Consider the following 17063-nt stretch of genomic DNA (forward strand, 5'->3'; position numbering starts at 1 on the left):
ACTGTTTCCAGTTGGAAAACTCCCGACAAGTCAAAGATAATGCTGCAAGACTACTGGAAATCAACAAGCTGATCTCCATTTGAAAATAGCTATTTGTTTATTGCGAGCCGACGCAATACAATGCATACTTCAAGCAAAGTACCGTCTTTCATTGTAACTTCAGATCCAGAGAGAGAAGAAGCTGCAGTGTTCATCACCAAAGAAGATTGACTTCTTTGTTGAAAATCGATAAGTATTTAACATATCAAAAATTAAACATTTTATGACTCAAGAAATTAACTGTAGCTAATGCTATCAAGTTAGTGGATAAATTGTTCAAGGAATAGAATATAAAATCCTGTTATGGAATATACAAGAAATGTATTTCTTTATTGAAAATGTGCAACTCAAAGGAGTTTCCTCATAAATGCTGAGAATTTAATCATTGCCCCATTTCTGAGTTAATTTGAATATATATTCAATTGAGGTTGATAACATTATTAGTTTGGTAGATCACGTCTAAACTACATAAATTAACATGGTAAAACTAATTTGCTAAATTAGTTACTGGAGTGTTGGAGTAATTCTCGTGCATTTTGATATCAATCTTTCAATCAATCTTTATTTTATATAACGCCTTTCATAGTGGACCACCATCACAAAGCGCTTTACAAGATGCAGTAACAACAAGAAAATCCATAATACTTTAAATCCAGAGAAATGCATACTACATGCTTGTGACAGATCGAATGATTCTTGGTGTTAGATCTCCCTCCCGACCTGTGAGGGCGCTGAGTAAAAGGAGCAGAGTACCCTTAACTAAATGGCATGACAATTTATTCCTTGGGGTAGGTGGAAGTCTGTCATTTAGGAAGGGGGCAGAGCTACGGTACCCAAACTCAATGACTCGGACGGGAAACGGCGTGGCATCAGAGGATTGGAGGAGTGGATGCGCTCGTTAACCTAGGGGTCGTAGTGTAAGTGATCTGCTCCTTTGTAAATGGTTAGAACAACCTGAAAGGAGAACCTGGGATTGAAACACGAGTATTGTGTTTGTTCGTTTGTTTCTAAAGACAACTAACACTATCCGGAGCTGCAGCCACAGGCCAGCAACAAACCCGGACACCAGCACTTCCCTGTTTCACAACGTACTGTCTTTTCAACACGAGCACAAGTTTCACGCACTAAATAATCACTGTGTTTGTGTTCTGTGTTACGTGTTGGTGAAGAAAGAACCTGGACTTTGTTTTGATTTCGGGTCAAACCCGAGGATTACAAACGAAGTGATGGGACTTCCGGTCGAACGCTAGATGGAGTAGACACGTGTGAGGCTCGCTCCCACAAACTATTATACATTTAGTTATCAAACCCATTCTTTAATATATATTTTCACTGTGTCGATTTTTTGTAACATATCTGTACACCTGCCATATGATGTCAAAGCTAAATAAACCTAAACGAGGGACGCCAGACCCTTTACCTCTGGATTCCGCTACCAAGGGGCGTGCTGACCCGGCCGAGCCTGCGCCGGTTTCGATGTCTGCCGTAGTTTCCGAGCTAGAAAAGCTCCGCGCAGCCCTTACTGCTGATCTTACGGCAGAGTTTCAAAACTCGTTTGCGTCTTTTAAAGCTTCTATCGATGCCATCCAGACCACAGTTACCTCCCATGGACACCGCATCGATAGCCTTGAACATTCGGCTGATGACACCGGGGATCGAGTTCGTGAGTTGGAGGCCTCTTGTGTTTTACTTGCTGCTGACAACAAGGCGATTAAGGAAAAGTTGTCGGATCTAGAAAATCGCAGTAGGCGTCAGAATCTCCGAATCATCGGCCTGCCAGAGGGGTTGGAGGGTTCGCACCCTACTAAGTTTATGTCTGGTTTCTTTGTGGAGTTATTTGGGAGTGGGGCGCTGGGATCGGCTCCGGAGCTGGATCGGGCACATCGCTCTCTGGTGCCGAGGCCGGCCCCTCACCTAAGGCCCAGACCTGTGATCGTCCGCTTTCATCGCTATCAGACCAAGGAGCTTGTCCTCTGGCTGGAGAGGGAACGGGGTACCCTCACATTTCGGGAACAAAAGATTTTTATTTTTCCGGACCTTAGCTCAGATGTCGCCCGAAACCGTGCAGCTTTTAGGGACATAAAGACAAGGCTGTTTAAAAAGGGAATTAAGTTCAGCTTACTCTATCCAGCCAGGCTCTGGATTGTCTTCAAGGGTCAGAATCTGATTTTTACTTCGGTACAGGAGGCTGAAGCTTTCTATGATAATGACATTCTCCCTTGCCTGGAAGTCAGCACAGATAAGTAGCGATATGTTATGACGTTTTGTAGACTATGCTGAACTGTTCAATAGGGTTTTAAGCCCTGGTTTCAGTGACTAACATACAGTTTACTGAGCTTTGTTACTTAAGCGTCTTTATATACACTGTACAATTACTTATTTGGTCAGTGAAAATAGTTGAATAGATCTACAGACATCTTTGTTTAAGTGAATTTGTATACTTTTCTTCTTAGAATGTACTTATTTCTAAATCGTTATTAGAACCATTGCGGGTGTTTTAAACTGTTACTGGTTAATTTCACATATTGATTGTTTATTTTGAGTCATTTTAGCATTTTTGTTCTTTTATGCTAAATACCTTTTTTTCTGTCAGTGTGCCAGTTTATACTGTGTGTGTGTGTGTGTGTGTGTGTGCGTGTGTGTGTGTAGGCTATTTTTATATTTTTGCTTCTTTCTTTTTTTTGTGTATACAAGGGGTAACAAGGTATTTGTATAGACTTGAAATATGTGTTAAACTGTTATTGGTTAACTTCATATACTGATTGTCTGTCTATCTTGAGTCATTTTAGCATTTTTGTTTTTAGATGCTAAATACCCTCTTATGGCGCTTTTTTTTTCGTTTCTGTCTATGCCTGTTTATACTGTGCATATGTATGTATGTGCGTGTAGGCCATTTTTATATTTTTTCTTTTTTCTTTTTTCTAACGGTTTCAGGGGGTATCAAGATATTTGTATAGACTTTTTTTTATTATTATTTTTTTATTGAAACCTAATTTGGTAGTTTAATTAAGCCTGAAAACCTTGAGTGGGCAGAGTTAGGCTGCTTTATACTGGTCGTGATACCTGTATTGCTAGTGTCAAATAGTGTTTTTTTTTTTATTTTTATTTTTTTAATAGAATTACTCCAATTATTCAATCTTTTTTAGTTTCTTAAAGAGAAGATATGTATGTGTATGTGTATATGTATGTATGTGTAAGTATGTATGTATGTATATATATGTATATGTATGTATGTATATATGCATATATATATAGTGTATGTGTATATTGTGTATATGTATGTATGTGTATATATATATATTAATGTATTTCATGGGTTACAGTCTTTCACTTGTACTTGTGGGTTTAGGTTTGTACAACACACGTGTGAATGGGAGTTCTCCTGATGAGTGGGTTGGAATTCTTTAATGTTTGGGTGGGCTTGCTTCTCGTGTGGGGAGTTGCTGCCAGGGTGGGGGGGGGTGGCTTAATCCAAGTTATTTTGCCTTCGTTCTCTTTTTTTTTATTGGGTCTCAGACAACTGCACTATCTATAGCATGTTATTTAAAAGTGACAATGGATCTTTTTTCCCTGATCTTATTTTTTACAGCCTATAGTTTGATCTTGTATTTTTGCTATTATGATGTCTGCTAATAGAGGAACTGATGTCAAGTTTGTAAGTTGGAATGTAGAAGGGCTAAATCATCCAGTGAAACGAAATAAGGTTCTAGCACATCTCCAGCATTTAAATGCCGGCATTGTATTCTTGCAGGAAACCCATTTTCGAATGTCAGATCACTTCCGCGTGCGCAGGGATTGGGTGGGGCAGCTCTATCATTCAACATTTCATGCTAAGGCCAGAGGTGCTGCAGTCTTAGTACATAAGAACATACCATTTGTTGCCTCTGAAGTTATTGCTGATAGGAATGGTCGTTATGTTGTTGTTGTAGGCAGACTTTATGGTACTCCTATGATTTTGGCCAATGTCTATGCCCCAAACTGGGATGACAGGGATTTTATTACAAATTTTTTAGCCTCACTTCCTGATTTAAATACATCACTTGCTTTTGGGTGGGGACTTGTTGCTTGAATCCTGCTTTAGATCGTTCTTCCTCGAACTCTACCTCACTTTCTAAAACTGCGTTAACCATTCGATCCTTTCTGTCAGACTACAGTGTTTCTGATCCATGGCGATTTTTATTTCCTACAGGTAGAGAGTACTCTTTTTTTCTCCTGTTCACCATATATTCTCACGAATTGATTATTTTTTTCTGGATAATAAACTGCTGTCGGCTGTTAGTTCTTGTACGTATCACAGCATAGTTATATCTGATCATGCCCCTGTTATATTAGAACTGAATTTTCCAAATCAGGTTATACCCAGAACTCCTTGGCGTTTTAGTAGGTTGCTGCTTTCGGATAAAAATTTTGTCAAATTTATGTCTGAACAGATTACTTATTTTTTTGATACGAATAACTCCTCAGGAGTCCCAACAGAGCTATACAGTAAAAAAAAAAGCATAATACATTAAATACAGTGGAAAGTGCATAATACATGATAGTAGCATAATACATTAAATAGCAACACAGCAGACTATGAAATGAATGAACTGCACACCATTCACAAAGATTTCTAACCAATCGCTTTTCCTTTCTGTAATATTAGATTTCGTTGTGCACCCTTTTTATTATTAAATAAAATCTTGTTTTATATTTCTGACAGATGATGTGTGATTGTTTATTATTGTCAAGGGAATCCGAGTTCTACATGGTCCTGAACTTAAGGAAGGTATGTCTCATTTCTTACTTTTTGACGTCTCTGAATGGGTGACTAGAGACTAATTTACATTTTTTTAAAAATGTGAACCCAATTCACTACAGGTGGTATGGCATGTCTTGACTTTTGTGACTTCAGGCTGAAAATCTGAAGTTAATTTAATTGTCATTTTTTGGAAAAAATGTCCTGACCTTTGTGGCTTCAAGCTTAAACCATAACTATTTTAATAACAATTTTTTATTGTTGTTGTTATTATTATTTTTTTTTTTGATAAATTTCTTGACTTTTGTAAATGCTAAGTATACTAATATTTGTTATGCAAGCAATAACCCACAACAGGGTGTGCGATAAGACATATCATAACAGTTGTTTTTATTATATTAGTTTATTTGGCAGACACCTTTATCCAAGTAGACTTACAGGTGTTACAGGGCAAAAACAATATTTAAATACAATGTAGTTTCAGTAAGTGAAATTACTACTAGAACACCACATGAGATAAGAAGTAACAATTTAGGATTAAGACAATTCATGAGACCTACATAACAAACAGAAGTACAAACCAGGCAAGAATTCTGAAATCATTTCATTGGGACTCAGTTACATATACATATAGCCTTGAAAATCAGTTGCATTTTTTGCAGTAAAATATTTATCGTTAATAATATATACCCCAGTATTATAAATGCATGTGGAATATACTAGCAACAGTATCGAAACACATTTGAATTATTTAACAATAAATAACAGCTGGCCTCTCACTATATGCTCATCTGTAAGGCTTTGTTTCGTTCATGCTACTAGCCCTTTCCCTAGAAACACCAAATACTGGTGTTATTACTATTGGTGTAAAATGTCCCTTTCTCAAAGTTTTTCAGTATATTATTATTATTATTATTATTATTATTATTATTATTATTATTCATTTAGCAGATGCTTTTGTCCAAAGCGATTCACAGAGCCTAGGGGGTAAACCATGCATCACAACTGCTGCTGCAGAGCCACTTACAATAGGACCTCATTTGTTTTACGTCTCATCATATATTATATGCTATAACTGTGTAGTAATTGAAAGTAGAGCGATTAGCCTACATCCTCCGCTGGTTTGTATTACTATTCCTAATATTATTAAACATTTTTTTATCATTTTTTAAAAAGGATCATATTATACAAATCTTAAGAATAAATAGATGATCAAATAAGACACACATGCCCGTATTCAAACACTTCAACATATTAACATGGAGTTAGTTAGGTAGTCACAGATATACACTTACATACCTTTCAAGAATTGTTTTTAAGATATTATTCCAGGACCAACGAGTAAACTAATTAAAGGCTCTTCTACCCATAGATCTGGACTATTAGTTTATAAATGACTTGCTGTATGTTTATGACACACTGGGTTTAGCTGTATATCTGCTTTTAGCCCCTTCAGTCTGGGTATTATTAAATTCACTCTAGCTTTACTGTCTACCGGTATGCAGCAAGCAGTGGGTTTTGTGACAGCAACGCAAAGCACAAGATAAATGAAACTATAAACGTTTACAATGATAAAGCTCTGCATACAAGAGTCGTATCTGGAAACACAGTGCTGTAAGGTTAAGATTGTATTGCGTGTTCATGACTTTTATGGACACCCATTCACAAGCAACAAAGCTTAAAACTACATTAATAAAATGAAGTAACATTATAGATAAAAAGCTCAATGTGTGCACTCACCCAAAAAAATCACAGCCGCCTTCATGGCTCCTGTTGTCAGCACTGTGTCTATTAGAGACAGTATGTACAGTATGTCCCCCACATGTAGGGTATTGATGTGACATTTGCATATTTAAATGAAGAACTTGTAATCTTGCACCTGTTATTTGCACATAGTACATAGCTCCAGTGCCAGTGTTTCACAAATCTCAAAGAACTTATGATGCATGGCGTTTTTCAAAACTCGTGATAATAAAACGGGGTATGATATTAAGCGAGGTGATATAAAACAAGTTAATCTGTATTTTGCATTAGTATGCTAAGTATTTGTTTTATTTCAAGTGGTGCAAACTTTGCACTGTAGCAAATGCTGTTTTGGTTTTGAATGGATTTGCTTTGCTTAGTGTTTAAATACCGAGAAACCCCAAGCTTGTTGTATACTGCTTCCGTGCACTGGGGTTGAAAAACAAATCCTATGTTTTGTTTTTTTAAAGGGTAGATTGCTGTATGTGCAGTGTTCCGTGCTTTAGTTTTTTATCTTTAAAAAAAAAAAATAATCAGAAACTTAAAACCACATATTATTTAATTCTACAAGTCACTAAGTGACACTAGCATGGAACATTCACTATAAAATACAATCACAAACTCATTAATTCAAAACAAACAAGCTTGTCGTGCTGTAACGTCAGAGTGGGTCATAATATCATTCTGTGTATGAAATGAACAGAATTGAAATATACAGACGGTGGTCTTAAGCCATTCTCCGTGTCTACTCGGTTTCTGCTCACAAACTCCCACACTGACAATGAATGGACACTGGACTTCCCTCGCTGTACAGGGGGGACAGCTGGACCTCTGGACCGGGACATTGCAGCTGCAAAGGGGCCCAGCCATGGCACTGGCCTATCTAAGGTAACCGGCCTCCCTCCCTGGTTGAGCCACCCCGGTCAAACTCTCCTCAACTCCGCCAATGCCAACAGTCCTCCTGCAGGCTCAACTTGGTCCGGGGGAATTCAGCCCTCCCTCGGGCGGCCTGGTAACACTGCCCGACGCTGTCAACACCTCCACTGGAAGACGCGGCTGTCCGACCTCGTCAACACCTCCGCTGGAAGACACGGCTGTCCGACCTTGTCAACACCTCCGCTGGAAGACGCGGCTGCCCGACCCCATCAACACCCACAGCGACAGCATCACCGTTCTGTGTCTGCTGGACTTTTATGTTGTCCCGTTTGTTTGTCTGGCCTGTGTTATCCTGTGTACATGTTACATGTATTGTAAGGCTGCAACCACGCCACCTAGAATGGGGAAAGGAGCAGGGATAGACCCGGTTGGTCAGTCTGAGTGGAGTGGATGGGAGCAGTGAAAGGGGTATAAGTACCGCCTGCACGGGAATGTGAGAGCGAGTCGCAGGTTCAAGTGGTGAACGGATGAATACGCAGAGCTGGGTTAATTACAGAGAGGAAGAGGGCCTGCGAGGGAGTGTGTGCGACCGAAGCCTGGGAGTGGCTTAGAGCGGGTTCCTGAGGGAGAGACAGACAGAGAGGGCCAGAGAAAGGGAAAGTGTATGGTAGTGATAGAAAGAGAATTTATTTTATTGTTTTTGTGGCATGGTCTTGGCCAAACAGTAAACAATAAATTGGTTTACAATTGTCCCCAGCAATGTCTCTGTCTTCTGCTTCATCTTCAAGGGCACGGGTCATTACAATATTAAGCGAGGTGATATAAAACAAGTTAATCTGTATTTTGCATTAGAATGCTAATTATTTGTTGTATTTCCAGTGATGCAAACTTTGCACTGGAGCAAATACTGTTTTGGTTATGAATGGATTTGAATGAATAAATCTGCTTTGCTTAGTGTTTAAATACCGAGAAACCCCTAAGCATGCTGTATACTATGCAGTGGGATTGAAATATAAATCCTATGGTGGTGTATATAGCCTTCATCCATATTATATATATATATATATATATATATATATATATATATATATATATATATATATATATATATATAATCCAGTTATAAATGGGTCTACTTTATTGGCGTGAGGATATTTAATAAAAAAAACTTTTTTTTTTCTTCAAATCTTCCCTCCCCCCGCACCGTATTCTATTGCTAGCAAGCAGAGAATACTGACACTGAAGGCTTCAGAACGGGCTGAAGAAACGCTGTCTGGCCAATGGTAGTTGAGACAGCGGCGATTCTGGTCAATTGGAGTGTAGAGGAGGCGGAGACAGCCTGCCTTGTTTGTTGTGGACGGAGAGGAATCAGGAAGTGAGCAGTGTCTGTAGAAACTCTCTGCTATGACTGTAATTTTAGTCTGTAACTAAAGTTACTCGTTTTTGTACTCAAATGCTATATATTTCTTTGTCTCCTTTTGTGAGAGCATTTTATTTCATATAAATAGATAGCTATGTGTTTATTTTTCGTTTTACCAGTTTTAATGTATTGCTCTCCTTTTAATGTGTTCTATAATCATAATCCGGTGTAAATGATCCTATATATACAGGTAGTGAACAAAAAAATGGAAACACCAATGTAAAGTCACTTAATAGGGCATTGGGCCACTATGGTATCCCACTCTGTGGAGTTCTCGGCGGACCGTTTTTGATGAAACTGGCTGCTCGCGCCCCGGTTAAAATTTGCAGTCAATTGATCTGCAGTTGCTTGCCTGTTTTGCCTTGCACTTCGAATTAATGCACGGATATCACAATCCTGGAATATGCGCTTCCGCCCTCTGTTGCCCTTTGCTGATGATGTCTTTCCCTAGGAGTTCCATGCCGACATTACCTTAGATACCGTTGCTTGTGAAACATCAGCAAGTTGAGCTGTCTTGGGCACTGAAGCTCCTGCCAAACGCACCCCAACAATCACCCCTCTTTCAAAGTCACTGAGGTCTCCTCTTGCAGCCATGCTAGCCATAATTATAGACAACCAGGCCTGTCCAGCATTTATATACATGACCCTAAACATGCTGGGATGTTATTTGCTTAATTAACGCATGTGCCACACCTGTGTGGAAGCCCTTGCTTTCAATATACTTGGTGTCCCTCATTTACCAGGGTGCTTCCATTTTTTTGTCCAGTACCTATATATATTGCGAGGAAAGTCTGGCAGGATAAGCTATAAGAATTGACATTTCTTTGCGGAAAGAACGTTTCCTGTTTCTTGTAAAGCTATTATAGATGACAAAACACATCGCATTTTACATTTCTTACGAGTTTTATTTTATATTTGCTCACCTTTCAGTGCGTCCTAATGTTTTTATTTGGTTGAATAACCTTTAAACTTTAATTTGGTTGAATATGTTACTTTCTTTAAAGAAATGTGTTAATCCTGTTGAAAATGACTTATTTAATACTAATTTTAATCTAATTATTTCTAACCACATTTAAAAACAGCACAGTGTAGAATAGTATACAAAATAAAAATAATATACTCAACCTTAACTTCAAAAATACAAATACTTAGTGATAAAATGTATGTTGTTGTTGTTGTTGTTGTTGTTGTTGTTGTTGTCTATTGAGTTAGTCAAGTATGACGCAAGCAAAAACGCTGATGTACTTTTTAAAAATATTTAAATTCTTATTGATTAGACAGCACAACTTAATGCTGAAAAACTTGTCTGTGTTAATTGTTAGATACTTGTAAAACTAATTGTATTTTGAATAAGTGGGTAAATGGGATCAACTGCGACTGATCAGGAGAGGGAATAAAAACCTGGTAGTTGGGTTTGGTGAAGGGGTTGTAGAGGTGTACGGAGAGTGGTGGTTAGTTGAGTTTGGTGAAGGGGTTGTAGAGGTGTAAGGAGAGTGGTGGTTAGTTGGGTTTGGTGAAGGGGTTGTAGAGGTGTACGGAGAGTGGTGGTTAGTTGAGTTTGGTGAAGGGGTTGTAGAGGTGTACGGAGAGTGGTGGTTAGTTGGGTTTGGTGAAGGGTTTGTAGAGGTGTAAGGAGAGTGGTGGTTAGTTGGGTTTGGTGAAGGGGTTGTAGAGTTGTATGGAGAACAGTGGTTAGTTGGGTTTGGTGAAGGGTTTGTAGAGGTGTATGGAGAGTGGTGATTAGTTGGGTTTGGTGAAGGGGTTGTAGAGGTGTATGGGTGGTTATTTGGGTTTGGTGAAGGGGTTGTAGAGGTGTACGGAGAGTGGTGGTTAGTTGAGTTTGGTGAAGGGGTTGTAGAGATGTAAGGAGAGTGGTGGTTAGTTGGGTTTGGTGAAGGGGTTCTAGAGGTGTACGGAGAGTGGTGGTTAGTTGGGTTTGGTGAAGGGGTTCTAGAGGTGTACGGAGAGTGGTGGTTAGTTGAGTTTGGTGAAGGGGTTGTAGAGGTGTAAGGAAAGTGGTGGTTTGTTGGGTTTGGTGAAGGGTTTGTAGAGGTGTATGGAGAGTGGTGGTTAGTTGGGTTTGGTGAAGGGGTTGTAGAGGTGTATGGAGAGTGGTGATTAGTTGGGTTTGGTGAAGGGGTTGTAGAGGTGTATGGGTGGTTATTTGGGTTTGGTGAAGGGGTTGTAGAGGTGTACAGAGAGTGGTGGTTTGTTGGGTTTGGTGAAGGGTTTGTAGAGGTGTACGGAGAGTGGTGGTTAGTTGGGTTTGGTAAAGGGGTTGTAGAGGTGTATGTAGAGTGGTGGTTAGTTGAGTTTGGTGAGGGGGTTGTAGAGGTGTACGGAGAGTGGTGGTTAGTTGGGTTTGGTGAAGGGGTTGTAGAGGTGTATGGGTGGTTATTTGGGTTTGGTGAAGGGGTTGTAGAGGTGTACGGAGAGTGGTGGTTAGTTAGGTTTGGTGAAGGGGTTGTAGAGGTGTATGGAGAGTTACGGAGAGAAGAAAGGAACAACAAAGGTACTGTGAAAGCAAATAAAAGGAATACTGTTTTGGTGGGGTAAACAAGCTTAGCTCGTCCCTGTTTATGTAGAGAAGTTCGGTGGACCAATCGGTCTAATCAAGTGTGCAAGTTTAGGGCTCCTTGGTAGAGTTAGATTTATTTTGTTAATTTGGTTTTTATTTTTTGTACATAATAAAGCTTGCGCAACCGCATTCATACATATGAACGTGACTAATATATATATATATATATTTTATATTAGACTCCTTCCTACATCATCACCTTCTTCAGTGTGCCAGCCAACCTAGGCTGCTTTATGTTAACCAGGGGGTAGCCACAGCCCACCCACTTAGCACACAGGCCCACCGAAATGTGCACCTATGTGAATGCCAAGTTTAAGTAAATATATAATTTATTTATTTATTTATTTATTTATTTTTAAACTGTGCATCCCGAAGGCGAGAGCTCAAGTTTAGGACAAATAGGCTATAGAGAAAATGTGCAGGCTCTAGCCAATCAAAGCAAAGTAGTCTTGTGAAGCAATGTTTGGGTGGGATCGTTCCTGTTACACAACGAATCATGTGCAAGCTGCATTTGATTGACAGCTTGTGAGGCAGTGGGCGTGGATCTGTTAAGTCCCAGACATTTCCATATTCCAACTTTATTTAAAATGTGCAAACTTGCAGGCTAATTAGTAGTAGTGCAGCGGTCAACATGCCAAAACAAATTTGTGTTTATTTTTAAAAGACAACGGACAGATAACACTATGTAACACAAATTTTGTTCCTGGGTAGTAAGTGTTATTTCCTAATTGCTTAGGCCTCAAAAGTATAGAAAATGGCTATTATTCCCCACAAACTTTGCTTTTGTGACCAGGACAGTGATATTTTGAAATTTACCTATTTCCAATGAGAAAAATGGCGAATTTGTGTCTTTTCGTTCACATAAAGTCAGAAAAAAAACAACATATGAATCCAAATTAACATGTATTTATACTAAAGTAATACAAAAATGACTACAAAAGATTAGAATTGAGTAGTTTTTCGAGATTTATGATTATACTGTAAATCACTTTCACGAATCAGCCCCCAAATGTAGTCTCCCATCATGTTCTCGTTATTCTGTCCTTGGTAGCGGCGTTCAAAGTCCAGTATATCCTAGTGGAAGCGCTCGCCTTGCTCCTCCGAGTACGCTCCCATGTTCTCCTTGAATTTATCAAGATGAGCATCAAGGATATGGACTTTGAGGGACATCCTACAGCCCATTGTGCCGTAGTTCTTCACCAGAGTCTCAACCAGCTCCACATAGTTTTCGGCCTTGTGATTGCCCAGGAAGCCCCGAACCACTGCGACAAAGCTGTTCCAAGCCGCTTTCTCCTTACTAGTGAGCTTCTTGGGGAATTCATTGCACTCCAGGATCTTCTTTATCTGTGGTCCGACGAAGACACCGGCTTTGACCTTTGCCTCAGACAGCTTAGGGAAGAAGTCTTGAAGGTACTTGAAGGCTGCCGACTCCTTATCTAGAGCTCTGACAAATTGTTTCATAAGGCCAATTTGATGTGCAGTAGTGGCATCAGCACCTTCCGGGGGTCCACCAGTGGCTCTCACTTGACGTTGTTCCTCCCCACAGAGAACTCGGTCCGCTGTGGCCAGTCCCGCCTGTGGTAGTGCGCCTTGGTGTCCCTGCTGTCCCAAAGGCAAAGATAGCAGGGAAACTTGGTAAAACCGCCTTGGAGACCCATCAGGAATGCCACCATTTTGAAGTCTCCTATGACCTTGATGCCATTTCAGAAAAATGCAGATATGTATCCACTTAGGCAGCTGGAACTAAACTGAACTGGTGGGCTTAAGGCCCCTGTATTTATACTACTATTTATATTACTGGAAAGTTCTAGAAAGTTCTAGAAGTTACTCCAAGTTTACTCAGCACTGAATCTATCTGGAATGTTCTGGAAAATAGGTACATTTCAAAATATCACTGTCCTGGTCACAAAAGCAAAGTTTGTGGGGAATAATAGCCATTTTCTATACTTTTGAGGCATAAGCAATTAGGAAATAACACTTACTACCCAGGAACCAAAAAAAAAAAAATTTGTTACACGGTGTAATGAAGCCACAAAAGCAACCATCCTCTTCCTCCACATATCATCCTCTTCCTCTGAATTTGCAAATTATTCATTTACATCTACTTCTGCAGTGGAAATGAGATGGGGCAGCAGTGTGGAGTAGTGGTTAGGGCTCTGGACTCTTGACCGGAGGGTCGTGGGCTCAATCCCCAGTGGGGACACTGCTGCTGTACCCTTGAGCAAGGTACTTTACCTAGATTGCTCCAGTAAAAACCCAACTGTATAAATGGGTAATTGTATGTAAAAAAATAATGTGATATCTTGTAACAATTGTAAGTCGCCCTGGATAAGGGCGTCTGCTAAGAAATTAATAATGAAATGGCTACATGTGAAAATAAATCTCAGAAGGGAAAATTACCTAATTGACTGTATGATTCGTTTGTTACTTCATCTTTGGGAAAGTCAACCAGGGAGCACTCTAATGAAGATTTGAGAGCAATGTGGAATCATATTTTACTAGATTGTCAACTTTTTTAATTGAACAGCTGCTTTCAAAATGACACATGTTATGGCCTCATGAAAGTAGCGTCTGCATGCTTGCCAACATCGGACACATTCGGCAATAGAGAAAGTCTGCTACTGGCAGACCCTCACAATTCTCTGTGTAAAAAAGTGCCTCCTATTTTCTGTTCTAAATGCCCCTTTATATAATCTCCATTTGTGACCCCTGGTCCTTGTTTCTTTTTTCAGGTCGAAAAAAGAAACAAGAACCAGGGGTCACAAATGGAGATTTATATAAAGGCTTAAACAGTACAGTAGTAAAATTAAATGAATACATAGCAGCCTTTTTGTCTATCCTACATGTAATACAAAACAAGCTATGCTGATGAGTTGTAGGCTTCACACAGATAATAAAACATTATTTTAAATTTATTTTTTATCTTAGTCTACTTACAATTTGCCCAAAAATAAATCAGTGTCTCATTAATATGTAATGGCTATACAGGACCTTAAATATCTGCCATTTCAAATCGGTACACAGCTTCTGCCACCTAAGCCCTCTGCTTTGTGGCAGCATTCAGTCGGCAGAATTTTTGGGTCATTTTTGCATGCGCAAAATCCTTGTCAGAACTTCGTGAATAGCTCATGAATGTATGGCAGCTCATTATCTGTGTTTATCATGCTGCTTTGCATACGTAAACCATAATTAATTTCATTTTGCTTCCGCTAAGTCCTGGTTTTCCCGCACGGAAATGGGAATAGTAAATAGGACGGCGACAGAACTGCACACGGTAATCATGTTTTGCGTACGTTAAATGCTTCGTAAATTAGGCCCTTACTGACATAAACCTCACAAAGTCGTATTTGCGTTCAGTGGAAGAAACGAGAGAAATTTTACCAGATACCTGAAAAAGGCCTGGTCAGGCAACTTGTCAGTAAAATATAAAATAAAAATTAGCAGCATTGATCTTTACCTGTGCAGACGTAATCAATGCAACATTTTCCAGCGCAGCACCCCTTCGTAGTTTACACAATAATATGTCTTGAGTTGGTTTTGAGCAATAATTCTATGTTTCTTACCTTCTTTCTAAGCTGTTTTTGTTTGGCTGATTTTGTTTTGCTTATGTAAACTGTGATGCACTGCTGTAGAAAATGTTGCATTCATAGTTATGCTTGTGCAGGTTAACACTTCTATGCTTCGGAGAGAAACTGGTTCAAAGTCATCCCCATTTTTTTATTTTATTACTGACATGCTGAAATTTGAAAGACAACATCCAGGTCTTTTTCAGGTATCTGGTCAAATTCTCTCGTTTCTCCCACTGAACGCAAATACGACTTTGTGAGGTTTGTCTGTCTGTTTATTTCCTGGTCTGACATCACCACAAGCCTATCTGTGACAGTATTATATACAGACAATAAAATATACTAGAATATAGTTGTGTGTGTGTATATATATATATATATATATATATATATTTTATAATATACTTATAAATGTTGTTAGAAAAAACATCCTATAACATTTAGATCTCATCTCAACATCAAGTATTGATGCGCTTGGGTTAACTCCTTCAGGTATATAGCCCCCAGTCTTTCCTTATTAGCTTCATATCTATCAGAGACAAGCACAGATTAATACAGAATCTACTGAATTGTTTGGCAAGTCAACGCAATTCTTAGACAGGCAATATACAAGAGTTCTGCGATCAACGTCTGGCCTACAATTGAATAAACAACTTAAGAATGGATCTTTGATCCAGTGGTCTTTACATGCCAGACGTGGGTCCTGAGCTGAAGGCACAAAATACATGGTCAGGTATCTGCAGAAAATGAATGCTGCAGAGGGTATTATTGCTATTAAAAAATATATAATTTTGTATATGATTACCCTTTTAAAGGTTTTTTGGGGGGTCATATTTTGGTCTGGATGTTTTAGGCTATTTAAATGTATAATTATTATAACCATATATAATTATAAGTAACACTTTACATTGTGTATTTACACATTAAGTACATTGTAACTATGCATAATAACATTGTAATTGTGTAAGTACACATGTATTTAAGTAAATACACAGTAACCAGAGACACTTAATGTAAATTGTTAACCTATTATTGTTATGTCATGTCTTTTAAATAGAAGTGACATATTGTTGATTGTATGCTTTTGTGTTGTATTGTCAAACAAAAATCACCATCACACTTAATATAATAATAATAATAATAATAATAATAATAATAATAATAATAATAATACAGTGAAAGCCACTTAATGTCAGTCCTGTTGTTGTCCCCGCTCTGCATATTATCACCATGTTAAAATGTCCCAGACAGAATATAATGGGAGTCCATGGAAGCAAGCTCCTGATAATATTACTTTGGTTATTATCACGCTCTGCTTCATATCAATCACATTGTCAGCCATGCAACTGATTTTCACCCCACTTGATATCATTTTAAACTGCCCATATGTATTTTGTATACCATGCGCAACATGATCACCTTTCTTGACATGCAAGTGCTGGCTGTGCAGCATCTGTGCTAACTGTGGTGTTTAGTTTCGTAAGCATTCAAATTCAAATGGAAGTGTCTCGGAAACAAAAAAATTTAGAAACACATTTTCTTCACTTTGGGAAATGACCGAAGACTAAAGGCCATACAGTGCATGTAAATAAGGTGCTGTTAAGGATTTTTGAACATTCCTTTTTCATAACATTTTTACTTCAGAAATAGGTAACTGTGGCATGGCAGAGCCCTGCCTGTAAATAATAATATTGTTTTGTGGTGGTTTGGTGGTGGGTAGCAGGGATTGGGTTAATTTTTTATCTCTGACAAAACACATGTGAGTGTGGCTGGAGTTAATTGAATCATTGATAATAATTAGCTCCAGCCACATGCTATAAAAAAGTGAAAAATCCTTTGCTTGGTGGAGCTTTGGGTTAGTGTTTGTGCTGTGTTTTATTTTTGGAAAAACTATAGTGAAGTCTGATGCCCAGTCTATGTTTTGGGTTTTTATTTAAACCTTTTGTTTTGGCCCTTGTGCCGGTCATTTTGTAACTGTTTATTGTGTTCGAGATTTGCTTTGTTCAACTTTATTTATTTTTGTTTATTAAACTGCACAGCAGCGCTTAACTACAGCTTCCTTGTCTGAGTCTCCTTGCCTGCCGATACCATCTGGACCCGCAA

At 38.8% G+C, this 17063-nt stretch overlaps 1 protein-coding gene across 1 annotated transcript in view; it reads right to left on the reverse strand.

Annotated features, from left to right (window-relative positions):
* Positions 1-6564, reverse strand: part of LOC131723234 (receptor-type tyrosine-protein phosphatase eta-like) — a 46802-nt gene extending 40238 nt beyond the window's left edge. Inside the window, exon 1 of the mRNA XM_059016830.1 lies at positions 6518-6564. Coding sequence (XP_058872813.1) covers positions 6518-6542 — 25 coding nt within the window. The 5' untranslated portion in view covers positions 6543-6564. The remainder of the gene's footprint in view (positions 1-6517) is intronic.
* Positions 6565-17063: the final 10499 nt, after the last annotated feature.

The sequence above is a fragment of the Acipenser ruthenus genome, chromosome 54 (assembly GCF_902713425.1).
Source record: "Acipenser ruthenus chromosome 54, fAciRut3.2 maternal haplotype, whole genome shotgun sequence".
Classification (NCBI taxonomy): domain Eukaryota; kingdom Metazoa; phylum Chordata; class Actinopteri; order Acipenseriformes; family Acipenseridae; genus Acipenser; species Acipenser ruthenus.